Source organism: Juglans microcarpa x Juglans regia, chromosome 3S, assembly GCF_004785595.1.
Source record: "Juglans microcarpa x Juglans regia isolate MS1-56 chromosome 3S, Jm3101_v1.0, whole genome shotgun sequence".
Lineage (NCBI taxonomy): Eukaryota > Viridiplantae > Streptophyta > Magnoliopsida > Fagales > Juglandaceae > Juglans > Juglans microcarpa x Juglans regia.
In genome coordinates, this window is record NC_054599.1 from 18,012,143 (window position 1) to 18,029,747 (window position 17,605).

Here is a 17,605-nt window from a genome sequence, read left to right on the forward strand (position 1 = left end):
CTCTTCTCACATTCTCACTACTTTGTATATTTAGATCGAAAGAGTTAAAATCATGTATAAAGAGATTGAGAAAGCCACTTACAACATGGAACATTGTTGGTGTCTATTGAGACACCAAAATGACAGTAACATATGTCCATATTGTCAATGAGAAGGAAACCACGTAGGAAACGCCCAGCTATAGCGGATTCAACTCCACTAGGAGATGACACGATAGATGACAATATAAAGGTAATTTCTGAGAGACCTCTAGGCAACAAGGTTGATAAAGAAAGGGAAAGAAAACGGAAGGCTAGAGAATCTGCCGATGCTGAATTTATTGAGGCCTTAACTAGCATGAGAAATAATAGAGTCATCTTCATCTTTGAAAGAAGACAAGCGGTCAGCAATTTGAATGCTGATAGGGCTGAATTACTAGTGGTGAAAAATAGGAAGAACGATATGAAGAAAAGGAAGATCGATATAGAGATAATGAAGATGGATCTTGCTGCCATTAATGGAATGCAGCAAGAGTATTTCTTGAATCTTCAAAAAGATATTTTTAAGGATTCAAGGAAGCAATTTTCATCTCCATCTCCATCTCAACCTTTTGAAGATATGTAGCTTTTTGTTGGTGTAATGTTTTAGGATTATGCTTATCCACTTAATATTGTAGTTAAACACTTTACAATTGGTTTTAGTAGCTGGGTAGCCACATTTGGTTGAAATACATGTGGCTGGGCAACAACTATTGCCTATGCTATTTTGTGGCTTTTTGTTATTTTGGACTTTAAATATGGGTGTTTGTGACTGTGGGCAACAACTATATGTGAATGTTATGCCGACAAAACTTTTATACTTTGGGTGTTATATATTTTTGGTTCAAGTGATGAAACATGTTGTGAAGCAATACCATATGTTGGATTATATTTTGGGTGTTATATATTATAGCAGGAAGTGTTGGATTATAGCAGGCAATGAGGGTGTTTCCTCTTATTCGGATGTTATATATATCTGTATGTGCTATATGTATTCAAATATGCCTCTTATTTGGATGCCTTTGATTTGATAGCCCATAGATTGAGGGTGTTTCCTTCCATTCTTATTGTGGAGTATATAATAGGCATAGTCTTGTGCAAGGGAGTTGAGTCACTTTGCCTTAATAGCATTTCCCAAGCACAGTGAATAACACCTTGTCAAATCCCCTTCTGTTTTTTTATCTTAGCATATGCTTTCTAATTAATGACTTTTTTTTTAACTGCAATCCTAGGTTTGGGTCGATTGGTGGCTTACTTATTATTCTTGTTATCCAATCATTTTCTATGTTGGTATATAAAGGATAATGTCGAGTTGATTATCCATGAAGATGATGAATATGCAGTGGGCTCTAAGCAGTTGATTATCAACTGTTTTATTAATGGACAAAGCAACCCTAGAAAGCTATATCCAATGTTGTCCCTTTGTTCAGGCAGTATTGGATTATATGGGGTATAATTCTTCTACATACAGTCGTTGGGCGCAAACTGTGGAAAGTCGCTAATGCCACATCAGCTAAAAAAAATAAAAGGTTAAATTTCATCTGCACGTTGTTTGATGTCCTTTCATTGAAGAATAAGAAAGAAAACTTTTACACTAAACAGAGCTTGTTAGCTTTCAGAGAGGTTTCGGCTAGATTTCATGTGGGTTTTCGTTTGATCATGTTTGTGTTTGTGTGGATCTTTCGTGTTCGTGTTAGTTCTTCATCTTCCTACTCATCTGATCTGGTTCATTGATATCCACATTGATCTGGTTCGCCATGTTCATCTGGGATTGTGAGTCATTTTGTGGATATTTTCCTGCTCGTCTAAATACCATTTCTTTTCTCTCTGAAAGCAGAAACTAGATTGGAAAGCAACGTAGAAGTGCACGAGCCGAAGAAGAATACGCCATTAAAAATGGCCGTTGAAACTCCCACCTTTCCTCTTCTTAGTTCTTACAAATTGGGGAAGTTTGATCTGTCCCATAGTTACACACACCTTACAAAGTCCTCTTTTTTATTTATTTTTTCTTTTATTTTTTCCGGTTACTATGATGTGAATTATCTATATATGTATTGGGTTTTGAGTTTTCTTCGTTGAAATCATGTTGGTGGAGTAGCTTTGTTCACATTGAGTTTGTAGGACACATTGGTTCGCTTATACTCTTGTTCATTTATGCAAATATTGATTATGTACTTGTCGAGTGCATTTATAGTTTTGTTATAACATGCAAATCAATAAAATTTGGTGTAATTCCAATATTCTTGCATTCAATTTGGTATGCCTGTACATGGGTTGGAGCTTGGAATAGAAATGAAGACGAAGGGAGGTTGACAAAGGGAGGGTGGCTTCGAGGGAGGGAGATGCTGCTTCAAGTGGTCTTCGACTTCAAGGGAGGTAGGAATGGAAAGTGAAAATGCGGTGGAAACTAAGAGAGGGAGGGAGAGAGGGACAAAACAGTGCATTTGGATTTTTTTTTACCACATCGATCAGCCCACGCTTACCCGGCGCTTACACTAGGCGAATGAATGTAGAGTTTTTCTATGGGATATAGCAGACAATGTTGGATTGTGACTATTATATGTGTTGGATTTGTGTGCAAGCAAATTTGTATTGGATTGTTGGGTTATTGAAGGGAATGTTGACAATGTTGGATTGTACATATGAGATTTTTATTTACATATGAAATTGTTATATTATAGATTATTGGATTGTAAAAATGAATATAAATATGATTGTTAGAAGTTATTGGAGATTATGAAAATAAAATAAATAATTAATTAAAAATAAATAATAATTAAAGAAATATAAATAATAAAAAATAATAATATTTTATTATTTAGAGAATATGATAACTAATCTAATATAGATTTTAAATTTTAAATGATTAATTAAAAGTAAAAAAGTTACGTATTAACTAAATTTTAAAGATTGAGATAACCAAGACGAAGTGAATGAGATGACTCAACTTCCCCCACCTTTATTGCATTGGAGAGTAATAAGGCAAAGTCAATCATATTAGAATTTGAAACTAGATCTAATGATTGGCAGATCTCACTTGAAAGTAACCAAATGCAGTGGACACATGTACGCACAAATAAAGGCATGCAATTATGCAAAAGAGAGTCGCGCACATACGTAAATCACCTCTCTCTCTCTCTCTCTCTCTCTCTCTAAATATATACATCCCTCCTCTAAATCCTCTCTTCCACAACACGCGTTCGAACTTCCCGTGGTTTGCCATTTTCACCGGCATGCACCATTATACCACAAACCTCCCTTCACCGCCATTTCCCTTCCCTTCCAATTTACCATACTTTCTCCCTGACTTTCTAATTATCTATGGCATTGCCTTTCCTCTTCCTTCTCTTCCTTCTTCCTTCTCTGATCAGCCTTCTTCCCCTCGCAGAATCGCAGCTCACCGTCAACTACTACGATAAGTCATGCCCCAAGTTCCCACAGATAATCCAACAAGTCATCAACGACAAGCAGCTCAGGGCCCCTAGCACCGCCGGCGCCACCGTCCGCCTCTTCTTCCACGACTGCATGGTCGAAGGCTGCGACGCCTCTCTCCTCATCTCCTCCAACACCTTCAACAAGGCCGAGCGGGATGCCGACGTCAACCTCTCCCTCGCCGGCGACGGTTTCGACCTCATCACCAGAGTCAAGACCGCCCTCGAGCTCGAATGCCCCGGCATAGTCTCCTGCTCCGACATTCTCGCCACCGCCACGCGTGACCTGATCGTCATGGTTGGCGGGCCCAACTACCCCGTCCTCCTCGGCCGAAAAGACAGCTTTGTATCAAAAGCCGAGCACGTCGAAGGCAACATCGCCAAACCCACGATGCCATTGTCTCAGATTCTCTCCATTTTCGCTTCCAAGAAATTCTCTGTCCAAGAAATGGTGGCATTATCCGGAGCACACACCATTGGGTTCAGTCACTGTAATCAATTCAGCCACAGAATCTTCAACTTCAGCAAGACCTCGGAGTACGACCCCGCATATAACCCCAAGTTCGCGAAGGGATTGAGGAGTCTTTGCGCGAACTACACCATAGACCCAACCATGGCAGCTTTTAACGACGTGATGACGCCGAACAAGTTCGATAACATGTACTACGTAAATCTGCAGAGAGGGTTGGGGTTGCTGGACTCCGACCAGACGTTTGCGGTGGACAAGAGTACGAAGCCGTTTGTAGACATGTACGCGGCAAATCAGACCAAGTTCTTTCAAGATTTCGCCCAGGCAATGGGAAAACTGAGCTTCCTTGATGTGAAGACGGGAAGTCTTGGAGAGGTGCGGCATAGATGCGATGCTTTCAACACTCTTAAAGCTTGAAATCCTTCACTCTTTTTTTTGTTTCGTTTTTGTTTTTGGTTTTAAATGGTGATAGAAGCATATATAATTAATTAGGAATAAGATCCGATCCTCTCCATTTTAAAGTGGGTAAAACAATGTGTATTTTGGTCATTGATGCAAATCATGTTGACAAGTAAATGACCAAAATACCCCATGTTTACACTAAGTGGATATGATCATCCATTTCACTTAAAATGAAGAAGATCCTTATCTAATAATTAGGAGCGGATTAGAAGTGTTAATCTTATTAACAAAAGGTGCAACGTTATGTTTTAGTGAAACTGAGGCATGCAATGACCATTATAAGGTTTTGTTGGCTTGGGATTTTGTTTTTGGGTAATGCATAGACATTTAGATAAGGCAACTTTGTTTGGCGCTCCAAATTTTTGGATTTTTTATACGCATTATGCCACAGAGCACAGAGATCATGAATAGATGATATTTACTTATACAACTGTTTTTCTTGTGATCGTAATACCAAGAGACTAAACAAAGGAATAATTGCTTATACCATGCACCTTGACCACCCATACATCTAAATTAATGAATAATTGTACAAGAGACTTATAAAAGTCTTTGATTCCAATGCAATTATAATATTTAATTTATAGATGCACAAGAGAATGGCCGAGGCAAAGCGCATTAAAATGAAAAGCATCATACCTTCAACGAGGGGCCTCTAAACCTGAATAAGCACAAAAACCAAACAGCTCCTGATCACCAGAGTAAACTACAGTAAATTAACCACAGATTCGGGAAAAACAACTGAAATCCAATTGCTTGCTACAAACTACCTGTGACTTAGCAGCAGGAAATCTCATCTCATATTTTTTTCCCATTTCTTTAATCGCAAAATACATCCGATGCAACAAGTTGATGGAATGAACTTCGTGAATAAATTAGGCGATTTACAGGAATGAAGACCAAGGATACTGAGGAAAAGAACAAGAATTGCCAAGGAAATGAAAAGGAGAGGTGGGGAAGGGGGGGTGGGGTGGGGTGTTCCTACATTAACGAGTTATTGTCACACCTGACATGCTAGAGTAATGGAGCATTCCAGCATAATCACCAGGATCAACACGATAGGTTGCTGCAATCGCTTGGCATGGTACTTTTCTTGTGGAGATGCCAACCCATCACAACAAAAATTTGAGTGCAGACTACCTGAATTTGCTTAACTGAAAAATTCATAGTTACAAATCTTACCCTCTTCAGCACTAGCAGGGCTTTCTTCTGTCAACCTTCAAGTGGATATTGTACCATTTCTTTTTCTTAGGATGACCCCTTACCGTAGATCTCTTCTCTCTGACCTCACCATCTTCTGTGGCCTCCTTGAAGGAACCTTTGTTCTTTCTCTTACTGGTACTCTGCTTCATTGGAGCATTAGTGTATGATGCGTGTATTTCATTCCTTTGCTTGAGAAGGCCATCAATCTGCACAACCAGCACACAACAAACACAAGCAAAACAAAATCAGTGATTATTAGAATTTATCAACGTATTGAAATGTCATTTTTTAAATGAGCTTATGCGTAATAAACTCACTGCTTGCATTTCTTGTGCATATCTACTAGTCATCTCCGTAAATTGTGCCATAACCTGTCAACACTTTACGTAAAAACTAACAAAAAGAAGGGTAACTATAAAGCCATATGTAATGATTATTTAAGTCTCGACCTCTCGGTATTCAGTTTCAAATTTTGATATTTCAGCTCTTTTTGTTAGAATTTGAGATTCTACAGCTCTAAGATACTCCTTCTCTTCTTTACAAGGTGCCGCACAAAGAGCCTCTATTGTGTAGCTTGCACTTCTAAAAAAGTTGTCACCTGGAATAAATACAACAAAAGAGGAAAGTGGTCGTCAGGTTCAGCCAAGGACATGTCTACTCAAATAACCTTCTTTTTTTATGATGAGAAATCTCAGAGACGTGCAAATTCAACAGGTCTTTAACCCGGTTATTCCCTCGTCCACATCACGCGGACTACGTAAATCATTGGCTTTTCATTTATGGGACGTGGCCCCAAGAAATTGTTGACACCAAAGGGTTTGAACTTTAGACGTAGGTGGAGCATATCCTCAAGACCAAGGCCCTTAACACTTGAGCCAATCCGTAGGGTTTCCTATGTAGTCAAATAACCTAATAAGCTTAATCAAATACACACCAACTAACTGACCATAAACAGCAAATACATGGGTGCCAGCCTTCAGTTCAGTTATTTCACATGGCAGAAACCCATCCAGCTTTTTGAAGAAGGCAGCATCTGGATCTTTTGCAGAAGCCATCTGGTGCCAAAAGTATCCAAAATCAGAAAAAAAAAAATCTAAATTACAAGTTGAAGTGTATATTTATCAGCTCACCGAATTCATTGTTTGATCCAGCCGATAAACAGGAAAACCAAGAAAATACATTCCAGCCGATGTTATCTTTCCTGTCTTCGCACTGTCCTCCTACAGAGATAATTATATATAACTTTACAAAAGCAACAGACTGTTGTATGCCATGTCAATATTAACAGCATAAGAAGATGCTAATTTGTGCATCAAGGTCCTAAAAGATATATGCAACAGTACGAAGATTGTGCAAAGAACCATCAAAGACCACAAATGATAACCCTATGATGTTTGTGTGTGGGTATATATACAGCAGTACAGCTGTAAAATACAAGCACTGCAAACCTGTGCTTATCCCCTCTCTCTCTCTCTCTCTCTCTCTCTCTATATATATATATATATATGTGTGTGTGTGTGTGTGTGTGTGTGTGTGTGTGTCTGACACACACAACTTTTGGATTAAGATGCTGGCATTCTCTGCTAGGTAGTTTTTCCTGTATAAAGTTATCTATTTCAAGAGAAAAGGGACAGTTTTTCATTAGTGTTAGATCAGATTTAGGGAGGGAATAATATCTACACATACAAGAGTTGTAAATGATAAATTGGATAGAACTTATGATCAGACAGACACAGAGCCACAAACACATCCTCTAAATTCAAAGAATTGAAATCATGCATGTAAACCCCAATGCTTCAATTCTTGTTTACAGATAAAAGAAATTCTTCTCATCTGTCAATTGCATAACTATGGTTCAAAGCTCGTTAGGAAAAACTCAAACAGAGATTTCTAACTTTTCAACCAGCTAAAATGAGAGAATAAAATACTTAATACCTGCAGCACTAGGCTTAATCCTCCATTCTCTTCCTGATCAAAGTACAACAACTGGGAAAAAAAAAAAAAAAAAAAAAACTAAAATATTAGTACCAAAAGTAATGGTTATTCACAAACAGAAAATACTAGTATTCAGCTAAATCCACAGCATATAGGGTATTCCCTAAATGCTAAATCAGCCTAAAAATACTGTTTGTCTATTATTCACCAAAAATATCTAAACAAATAAAATAAACTATAATCCTCCGAAGGCAATGGTAGAATCAAAGTTAACAAATCAAGAAATACAGATTTTTAGAGTTTAAAATTGCAGAACTCGACATTTTGTAAAAACTATATAAGCAGGGAAAGTAATTGGGAAAGGACCACTATATTATTTTCTTCCCTGCTGGCATAGTGAGGGAGGAAATTCCCAGATCATTGACATTTTCAAGAAATCATGACAAAAAGACTGCAGTACCACCACCTCAACTGTGTGGGAAGTATACAAAATACATGCCTCTGTTACAGTCTCTCATGTTGAATGAGTGAAATTTGCAGTCAGATAATGAAGTTGAGCGCTATATATTCAGTTATTTAAAAGCAGTACATTCATATTAAAGACATAAGCTAGACTGCCTCGCAGGCTCATTTGTGGAACTACTGACCAGACCCAAAACTTAGCAGTCACAGGACATTTTTTTTTAACAAGTAAAAACTGAATTGATCACAGAAGTTCAAATCATCCTGGGGCTGATTTATGGTCTTATCAATTCATTTTAAAGGGCCCAAGGGATAGAAAAGGAAGGGTTCAAGCTTCAGCAAAGATGGTAGGAAATCAACAGTCTAGTTTTGAGGTTGTGACCATAAGTGGTCTATCAGCAAGCAAGAACCAAGATCATGCAGCTCACCACTCTACCCTATTAGAAAATCAAAATCTGAGAGAGAGATTGATAAAATAAAACTGCTGGATTATGCTTCTAAGGTTCCATAACTGGTAAACAAAAGAACATTTGCTAGCATTCAAGTTGAACTTCTAGATAACAAAACTTTGAATAGAGTTATGTCAAAGCAATAATAACTTAACTTTGATGTGCTTAAAAAAAACAAACTTTGATGTGTTTGGAACAATGGAAGCCTCACGTTCTGAAAGAAAATATGTTGCCTTTTATTTCCTCTGTACTTTTGACCACACTGAAGTGATCTGAATTGCTTAAAAAATTATTTCAATAATTTTTTGAATAAGAGTAGAAAGAAAACCACAAAAGCAACAATTAAATTGAATACAAAACATGCAATTTTCATTGCATATGGATGCCAGAGGGCTTATTAACCTTGAATTTGCTTTTGTCAGATGATTGCACTCGACATACAAAGCCCGCTCGAGCTTCTTCTTCTTCTATTGTAACAGAATAAAAGTGAGCAGACTGCTTCTCGACCTGTTAAATAAAAAAAAAATATTAAGAAAAGATTAAAATGCCAACACCGCAGCTGATTGAAAAATAAAGGATAGAATTTTCATCCAAACTGAGTTGGAGGAAACTTCCTTCAACCCATCTATAAAAGTAACAAGTGTCCATTAAGCATGCGACAAAAACATGCTTTTTTAAAAGTCCAAGTTAAAAAATGATATTTGTCCGTTTATTAAAAAAACATGTGCTTCTCACACGCTCAAGCGATAAATGGAAATTTTTTAAATGGCTCAACAGGGATAAGTATAGCTCACCTTCTTAGATATAGGCTGGCCCAACAGAAGTGGGCGAATGGTGACTATACCATTAAGTGCCTCCTCCAGGACTGTTGCTGACACAGTGGTCTTGATTGGCACACCAAGTTTACTGCCATGTAGAAAATAGTGAAAATGACACTCTCGTTGATGAGTAAAAATAGTGACAATCAAACTTAATGCATAGAGCTCATGAAAATCACTGAGAACTTTTATTTTTCACAAATAAAAATGAGAAGGAAAAAGAAAAACAGAAACATACCTGAAAAGTGCAGCAAACATGGTGTTCACAGCTCCCAAACTTGACAGATCTAGCTCCAAGTCTTGGCTTTCTGAATCAACAGCCTAGGTAAAGAACAACAAATCATGTTCCCCATCAGATTTCAAAAGCAAGCCAAGGATAAAAGTGGATTAATAGAGTCTCAATGACTGCATGCAAAATGATTTTTCAGTAACAAAAGGACCTCAGAATGAACATTGTAACCCTGGTAGGAACACAGTTGATCTTCCTGGACCAAAGAGAGTTATCAATATAAACAACTATCATTAATATCTCACCTCAAAACCAGCCGTGTCATACTGGTGCCGTTTGTCTGGATTAGACAAGATATTATAGGAAAAGGTGACCTCCTTAAACATATCGGCTGCTTTAGGATCATTTGCATTCTTGTCAGGATGGTACCTGAATTAGCATACTTTTAGCATTTTTGACCATCTAAACCAAATTGAAATGGAGCAATAGAAGAATATTGCAAAATATTTTCTTTTTATCGGCAAACAAGATTTTATTGATCGAATGAATAGGTAAGAGCCCAAGTATACAAAACATATACAAGAGCAACGCCTAAGCATGCTAGTTTATAGCTATAAGGAATTCATGAAAAGACATGCTATGAAAATCAATTACAATCGACCAATGGAGTAAAGTATTGAAAAACAAATTTCTAAGCTCATCCATTGACTGCATTTGATCTTCAAAACAGATTTCATTCCTCTCCCTCCAAATACACCACCATAAGCATATTGGAGCCATCTTCCATATTGAGGCGATCTGAGATTTACCCTGAATGGCTTTCCAAGAAGCTAGGAGGTCCACTACGAGTCTTGGCATCACCCAAGCTAATACCATCCAAGCAAAATATTGGCAATGCAAAATGTAGAAAATGTAAAATATAACCAAATAACAACAGTTAAAAAATTACCAAAATCCACCTGAGAATAAAAACTAGACCAAAAACCCCTTGACTTCAAAAGGTAAACCACATAGGGCAATTAATCTATCGTTAGTGTGTGAGGAAACAAGAAGCTTACTTGGAGGAGGTTTTGTATCATGAAATCTCCAATAGAAGTTTCCAATGGGGTTTGCTAACCTTTAAATTCTACATCTTGTCCGATGAAGTGCCACTATAGTGAATTAATGAGTTGTTTTCAGAGGTTACTTTACAAAAGACCATCGAACTCCAGATAAGTGACAAAGTTCTTCCTAATATGTGTAGTTGACCTTTAAGTTGAGTTGAGTCAAGTTTATACGTCTCTTTCTTACTGACCTCTCACAAATCGCCAACACCTGTCATCTTTCGTATAGTCTCGACAAATCTAAACCGTATCAAACCTAAACCAGCATCCTATCTGGTCCTTTTTGCATAAAATGCCTCTCATATACAATTACCAGGGCAGCGCTAAACTGTTATATCCCGGAGCATGGCATCACTTGATTTGAAAACAATCATTCCTTTGGCTTCCATGCTCCTTCGGTAATGATTAGCAAAACTCTTATACACGTATAACTAATATGTGTTTGACATTCAAGTGCGAAATTAAGGAAATCTACATTTCAATCACGCCTTACAAATGTACGACAACAAGAAAGCCTCCGATATACCCACTCCGAAATTCTAAAGAACAAAATCTCTCAAAGACTCTAAAACCCCAAATCTCCAACACTGACGTATTCGACTCCCACGAAGTCGAGCAATAAATAATGATGGTAATAATTCAAACTTATCCCCACAAAAAACTAACCAATAATGCCGAATAAGCTCAAAATTATTTGAAATAAGAAGTTCTAACATACTTAAGAGCCATCTTTCGGTAAGCACTTTTGATCTCCTGATCCGTGGAGTTCCTCGAGAGGCCGAGAGCCTCGTAAGGGTCCCGCCGGAGCGGCTTGGCCTCCTCATGATTCTCTGGCTTCGATCTGTGCGCCGGCATTCTTCAAATCAATCAGTTATCCTGCGCTAAACCCCCTATAAATCCCTCCGAAACTCCCCCATAAATTCACGAAAGCCCAGTAGCGTGGAGCCGTAGTTTCTTTCTATATAATCACTTATTCTCCACGAACTATATCGGAGAATAATGGCAGCTTTAGAAGCAGTAGGACACCACAGCGAGGAGGGAGAGAAACTCCATGGACCTCCAAGGTGGAAGCTCTTGAGGAGAGAGAAAAGAAACAGCAGGACGACAAATTTGAGGAGAGGCTCCAGACGTTTGGATTCGAAAATGAATTGAGATGAGTCGTAAATAATATGAGATTTGTAAGTTAAAATTTATAAATAATAATAAATAATAGTGAAATAAATTGAAATGAATTAAGATAGATTGTGAATAGAAATCGGGCATGTTTCATGTATTTTTTATTTTTTATTTTCTTAAATATTTTTTAATATTATAATTTTAAGTAAAAACCTTTTTAGAATAACACTATTATATTATCTTAAATTTTATTATTATCTATAACATCAATCCATATTTACACGAGAAATGCTAGATGGACTGATCATTTGTATCGATAGATGCATTTTTCTTAAATATTAAAAAATGCAATAAATTGATTTATTTTAAAAATTAAGAAATCTATCCATTCATCCATTTCTATCAATAGATCCATTGACAGCAGAAGTAAGAGAATAACTATTTGTAAGTCTTATCTTTTATACACTCAATACAGTAAAAACTTTATATATCGGTTATGCTAAAAAATATTGATATTTTAATTTTTTTGAAATTATAATAGGTTTTACTATAAGTGATGTGCTAACATTCCGACTTATATGCAACAAAATTTTTTAAATAATTAACTTATAAAAATATTTAAAATATCTTATATCAAATAAAAATAAAAATATTTATATTTTTAAAATGGATTATTTATTAATTACGATTACAAACTCATTAAAGAGAGTTTTATATATAGATGGGAAATAGGGAGTGCCTACTTAAGGCATAGGATATGGGATTTGAGTGATTTAGGCAATGATGAATGCCAAAAAGGTAAGGCATTGAAACCGCAATCAGTGGTTGGACCGACACTTGTTGAGACTTGACTTCAAGCTCCAATCACCTTATCATGTTCACAACTTGTTGCTCTTTCGGTGTCGATAATTATTAGTTTGATTTTTATGGTACAACTCATTATTATCCTTTTATATATATATATATATATTTTTTTTTTGTCAGTATCCATTCATTTAAGAAAAAAGTTAATAGAGATTATATAAAATTAAACCAGTAACTGTCGTAACTTTATAATCTAATCATTTATAAATTTATTTTTATAATCTCTTTAGTGGTCAAAATATTTTTCTTAATTTAATAGATTTTTAATAAATAATTGTCTTTTCAATAAGATATCCTATCAAACTATATCATAGTATAAGATTATTTTTGTAAGATTTTATTATTTCTTAATTTATAGTTAATAGATTTAATATTGTGTGAGCAATGAGCATAGGATTAAAAAATGATTTAATACAAATAAGTAATTAAAGTTGTCAAACTCAAAAGTCGAAAGATTACTATCTCATCTTATTAATGTAATTAGAGGGGACCGTTGTCATATTAGAAAACATAATTAAAATGTTATCCAAATATGATTATCAGTGTGATTTATGAATCAACTCATTAGTGTGATTATTAGTATCACAAAATATATTATAATTTTTTTTTTCTCCTTAAGAAAGTTTGAGAGGAACTTGAGTAACAAAATCATTAACTTTGGTTTCACTTTTAACCATAATTAAGAAACTACTATTAATGTCACTGAAAATCATAGTTAAGAATATATATTATTTGAGTAATGCTAGATATAATTATGGAGTGGGCAAGCGCCATGTAATCATTTTCAAGAATAGGGTCTATTATTAAAAAATTAATTTTTTTATATGAGTACCGTATTTACTCTCTTTTTTTCAAAAATGATTATATAGTACTTATGCACTCCACGACTGTAAATATCATTTCTCATATTATTTAATGTCTCAATGTGCTCCTTGGAAGGTGTTTGATTTCTTTTCAAGTATAAACAATGAGTTATGAGTCAATGATCAAATATATAAATATTGGTTATAGTTATTAAAATTATTTAAAATATAAATATTCTTTTAAAAGATATAATTAGCTTTCCATATCAGTAATGCAATAAATAAAGTGGTCTATTAAATTATACGTAAATACCAACCTATTCAGGCAGGTTGGGTATGTAAATTAATTGGCAAATATGAATTACCAAAAAATGTTTTGTTTTTTTCCCCCCCTCTCTCTCTATTCGTCCTTATCAACCTTGATAATCAAATGGGGAATTAGCGTTTAAAAAAATAAATAAATAAAAGGTTTAGGCTCAACATATTTCAAAAGGCAGGTAGTATTCTACAGAATAATCGTCTCCATCTATCTTCACAGCCTTGTTTTGTCAGACATTGAATTCCCTAGATGGAATATGGTTCTAAACCCATCTTTCATCATGGGTTAAGAATTTCCGAAACGGTTCTTCCCATGCACGATAAAATCGAGATTTCTATAAAATCGGCGGCAGGATCTTGTTTATTAATTAATACTCATACCAGAACTTTGGCAGTTGGCAGTTAATGCTTCAAGAAATCCTTTTTCGCTATTTTTCCAATTTTTAATTTTATTTCTTTCAGTCTTGTCCGTCGTTAAAAAATATAATAAATCCTACTCTGTTTGGTCACGACAGTTCAGAGTTATTTAAAGGAGATTATAATTTTTGTAAATTGAGATGAGTTTTGTTGAATTATAAATAATAATATTAGATATGACTTGCCTTTTGTGCAAAAGTAATAGTACATTTCTTGTTATAAAATCTAACGGCTAGTGTTTAGGACGTGTTTTGCATGTGCAGTTGGATCTCCTCGAACAATCCGGGTATAGCTTCTTTTATGCACAAGCACAATTTAAAGAGGATTCGGGGGTGGTCTAAGAATCCCCTGGTACCTAAGTTAGTTTTCTAGAGTTTGGATAGAAGTTTTTTGCTTGAGTTAGTTTGTACATGGCGGTTCACTTTTATACAAGGGATGGGGAAGCAACTCGACCCGTATCGTCAGGTGGTAGTCTTATCACCTTCATACTCCGGCCATCGAAAACATTTAATGGGGCGTAGCATATTGGAGAAATGTAATTAATGCGACACGAGTCTCTGATAGATACGTCAGTGACCTCTCAACCCCTATCAGCGGCGCATGCCTTTTCCTTTCTCAAGACGTGGGTGATGGTGGTTTCTCCCACACATCCTCCAGCAGCCACAACTCATGAGTGTCTGGGGCTTGCTTTGAGCATTTAATGTGACGTAACGTAGAAAGGTAATTAATGTGGCGTGAGTCTCTAACTGATACGTCGACAACCTCTCGACCTGTGTCTATAGTGCCTACATTTGTCAAATCTTGTCAGAACTTCATCATCTCTCCTCAATCTTCATTTTTACCAATTCGATGGTCTCTTGGCTTGGCCGAATGGACCCTTGGGTAGTGAGATGGACTTCTTACTCCCTGTGGGGCTCCTAGTCGAGCCGAATGGATCATTTAGCAGTGAGTTTGGCTTCTTATTTGTTGTGGGGCTTAGCTTATTGGGTTGGGGGTTTTTATCCCTTCTAGCCAATATTGCTTGTTTACAAGTCGAACCTCTTAATTTTTTCCTCTTTTCTTTTTCCCACTATGATGTGTCATTGCGCTCATTTAAATCAAATTCTTTCACCCTGCCACTTACAATAACTTTACTCTCTTATGTGTCCAAAATATTTTATCCACTCTTTATAACTTAAAAAATGATATTTGTAATTCTAGTTATAAGGTGTACAAACTTTAAGTAATTTTCTTTTTTTTTTAAAAAAAAAGGAATAAATTTAGGACTCACATAAAAAAACTAAAATAGTTAATTTTGTAATAGTAAAATCCACTTTTTTAAAAAAGAATACGTTAGATTTAGACATTCGAGGACTATATTTAGTATTACTCTTATAATTTTTTTTTATCAAAATCTTATTAAAAATAAATTTAAAGAGACCAACAAGCATGTCCTTGCATGCATTTGTTATGTTATCTACGTGATGGCATGTAATATATTATTTATTATAAATATTAAAAAACAAGGAAATATAAATATTTTGATATTAGTTATTATGTTTAATGGGTAAATTGGCGATTCGCTTTATTATTGGTGTGTTTAATGGATAAATTAAACAATTTTATTTTTTATTTAAAATGTCATAGTTTGTGAAATATGTTGGGAGAAAGTAACGTTACTGTTGGGATTTTGATTTGAAAATCAAAAGGCAAGATGTCATATGTGGCAACGTGGAGGATTTTGATTTGACTAAAATGAGTAGCCTGGCGTGCCAGTTCTAGTACTGTTGGGGGAAAGAAAACAGTAAAGAAATAAGCGATTCGACTTGTTGATCAACATGTAATATTGGTCATTGGTCATATCGAACAAATTATATTTAATTATGGTAGGAAATTTGTATTGTAAATCTGTTCTATCGAACCAAAATGAGTATCGACATCACTATTTTTGAATTAAAAATAGGAAAGAAAAGACGTGTATCCTTATAATTAACCATATACTGCGGCTTGAACCTAGACACTAATATATATTTTATATTGTTAGTTTGTTTTTATAAATAAGATGAGTTGGAATCAAATGTGAAAGTTGAATAAAATATTATTAGAATATATTTTTTAATATTATTTTTATTTTGAGATTTGAAAATTTTAAATTATTTATTTTATTTTATGTAGAAATCTGAAAAAATTATAATGATTAGATGAGATGAGTTGAGAACTTGAGATTGAAACAAACAAAGAATAAAAAAAAGTCTATAATTATAAAAATATTTCATAAAAGTAAATTTATAATATGTCGTAATTTATGTAATACGTTACATCTATTTTATAAGTAATTTTATAATTTAAAATATTATATTAACTCATATCTATTTATAAATTTATTTTTATAAAAAAATCTTATAGCTAAATATTTCTCTTAAATTAAATATTCGATGAAACGAAAAAAGAACAAATACATGAGACAAAAATGGAATCATACTTGGCATTCTCGCCGTTATGGACGCTATTGGATTTTGCTTTTCTCGATGTTTGATAAAATAAAAATTACAAAAAGCCCAAAAGCTGGAGAAAAGGACCAAAAAGAGTCTAACCAGTTCCGGCAGCGGTGATCAACTTCGCTGACCCCCGGAATAGTGACAGTGGGCGATGAAAAATTAGAAAATATATTATTTTTTTGTATAAAAATATTCTAATAATTTTCTTTAATATTATAACAACTTACAAGATTTTAAAAAATTTCAAGATACTCTAATCCTCCCACATTGATTTGAAAAAGTTTTTCTCTTAAATTTTCAAGCTTTTGAAGATGATTATAATATGCAATTGTGGTTGCCAAACTAAGCATTTATCTATTTATCGTCTTCACAATGAGCGAAAAAATCTCCTCTGACATGACCAAACTCTTGTATCACTGTAGAATTATGAAGAACAAATCGAAACAGAATTTGACAATATGGTGACACTCTTGTGAGGGTACTTGTCCCACAAGTTAATGATAGACAAAGAGAAATGAGTGAATGAATTTGTGCACCAATGTCTCATATTTATAGGTCATCATGCACCGGTTGACAAATAGTACAACCATTGGTAACTCGATGGTTGGCAAATGACACAACCTTAAGAATTGACAACCTTTTGACTAAATCAAAAGGTTGTGTCTTTTAACACTTCACAAGTCACACACAACCTTTTGACTAAAGGATGTATCTCTTGATACTTCCTTAACCATCACCCCATGAGAACCATCACCAAGAAGAGGGTGTCATTTCAAGAGATATACCGCTTGGTGATCACATCTTTTAGAATTACAAGTGATACTATGATATGTAATGTGTACATATACTAGATAGTCTATTAATATTATTATTTAATAATTATTACATACTAACATAGTTAGAATTGAATTTAACTATAAAAGTTATAGATTTTTTATATGAGTATATATTATCAATATATAAATAATACATATTTTTATAACTTATATATACTAATATCGAAGTTAGAGGTAAAAGTCAGATTCAGAGTCA

General features: G+C 34.8%; 2 protein-coding genes and 1 non-coding gene across 3 annotated transcripts; 2 read left to right on the forward strand and 1 right to left on the reverse strand.

The window, feature by feature from the left end:
* Positions 1 to 1,341: 1,341 nt before the first annotated feature.
* On the forward strand, positions 1,342 to 1,432 carry LOC121258900. Its single transcript, XR_005939452.1, has one exon. It is a non-coding gene; the product is annotated as a small nucleolar RNA snoR118 (small nucleolar RNA).
* Positions 1,433 to 3,144: 1,712 nt separating this feature from the next.
* LOC121258009 (peroxidase 31-like) lies at positions 3,145 to 4,860 on the forward strand. The gene has a single exon (XM_041159327.1). The coding sequence runs from the start codon at positions 3,339 to 3,341 to the stop codon at positions 4,332 to 4,334; it is 996 nt and encodes a 331-aa protein (XP_041015261.1). The 5' UTR covers positions 3,145 to 3,338; the 3' UTR covers positions 4,335 to 4,860.
* Positions 4,861 to 5,156: 296 nt separating this feature from the next.
* On the reverse strand, positions 5,157 to 11,698 carry LOC121258010 (chaperone protein dnaJ 16-like). Its single transcript, XM_041159328.1, has 11 exons — positions 11,297 to 11,698; positions 9,781 to 9,904; positions 9,485 to 9,567; positions 9,223 to 9,334; positions 8,831 to 8,935; positions 7,518 to 7,568; positions 6,713 to 6,802; positions 6,529 to 6,637; positions 6,032 to 6,180; positions 5,900 to 5,953; positions 5,157 to 5,788 (listed from the first exon to the last, which is right to left on the reverse strand). The coding sequence occupies exons 1-11, from the start codon at positions 11,431 to 11,433 to the stop codon at positions 5,573 to 5,575; spliced, it is 1,230 nt and encodes a 409-aa protein (XP_041015262.1). The 5' UTR covers positions 11,434 to 11,698; the 3' UTR covers positions 5,157 to 5,572.
* Between the last annotated feature and the right edge of the window lie 5,907 nt (positions 11,699 to 17,605).

Bases quoted from the DNA above. Each gene is read 5' to 3' on its own strand.
- LOC121258009 (XM_041159327.1), top strand. From the start codon at position 3,339: ATGGCATTGCCTTTCCTCTTCCTTCTCTTCCTTCTTCCTTCTCTGATC.
- LOC121258010 (XM_041159328.1), bottom strand. From the start codon at position 11,433: ATGCCGGCGCACAGATCGAAGCCAGAGAATCATGAGGAGGCCAAGCCG. The intron at 7,569-8,830 runs GTTAATAAGCCC...TTTTTTTCCCAG, and splicing joins CTGACAAAAGCAAATTCAAG to TTGTTGTACTTTGATCAGGA. The intron at 6,803-7,517 runs GTATTAAGTATT...TTATCTCTGTAG, and splicing joins GATTAAGCCTAGTGCTGCAG to GAGGACAGTGCGAAGACAGG.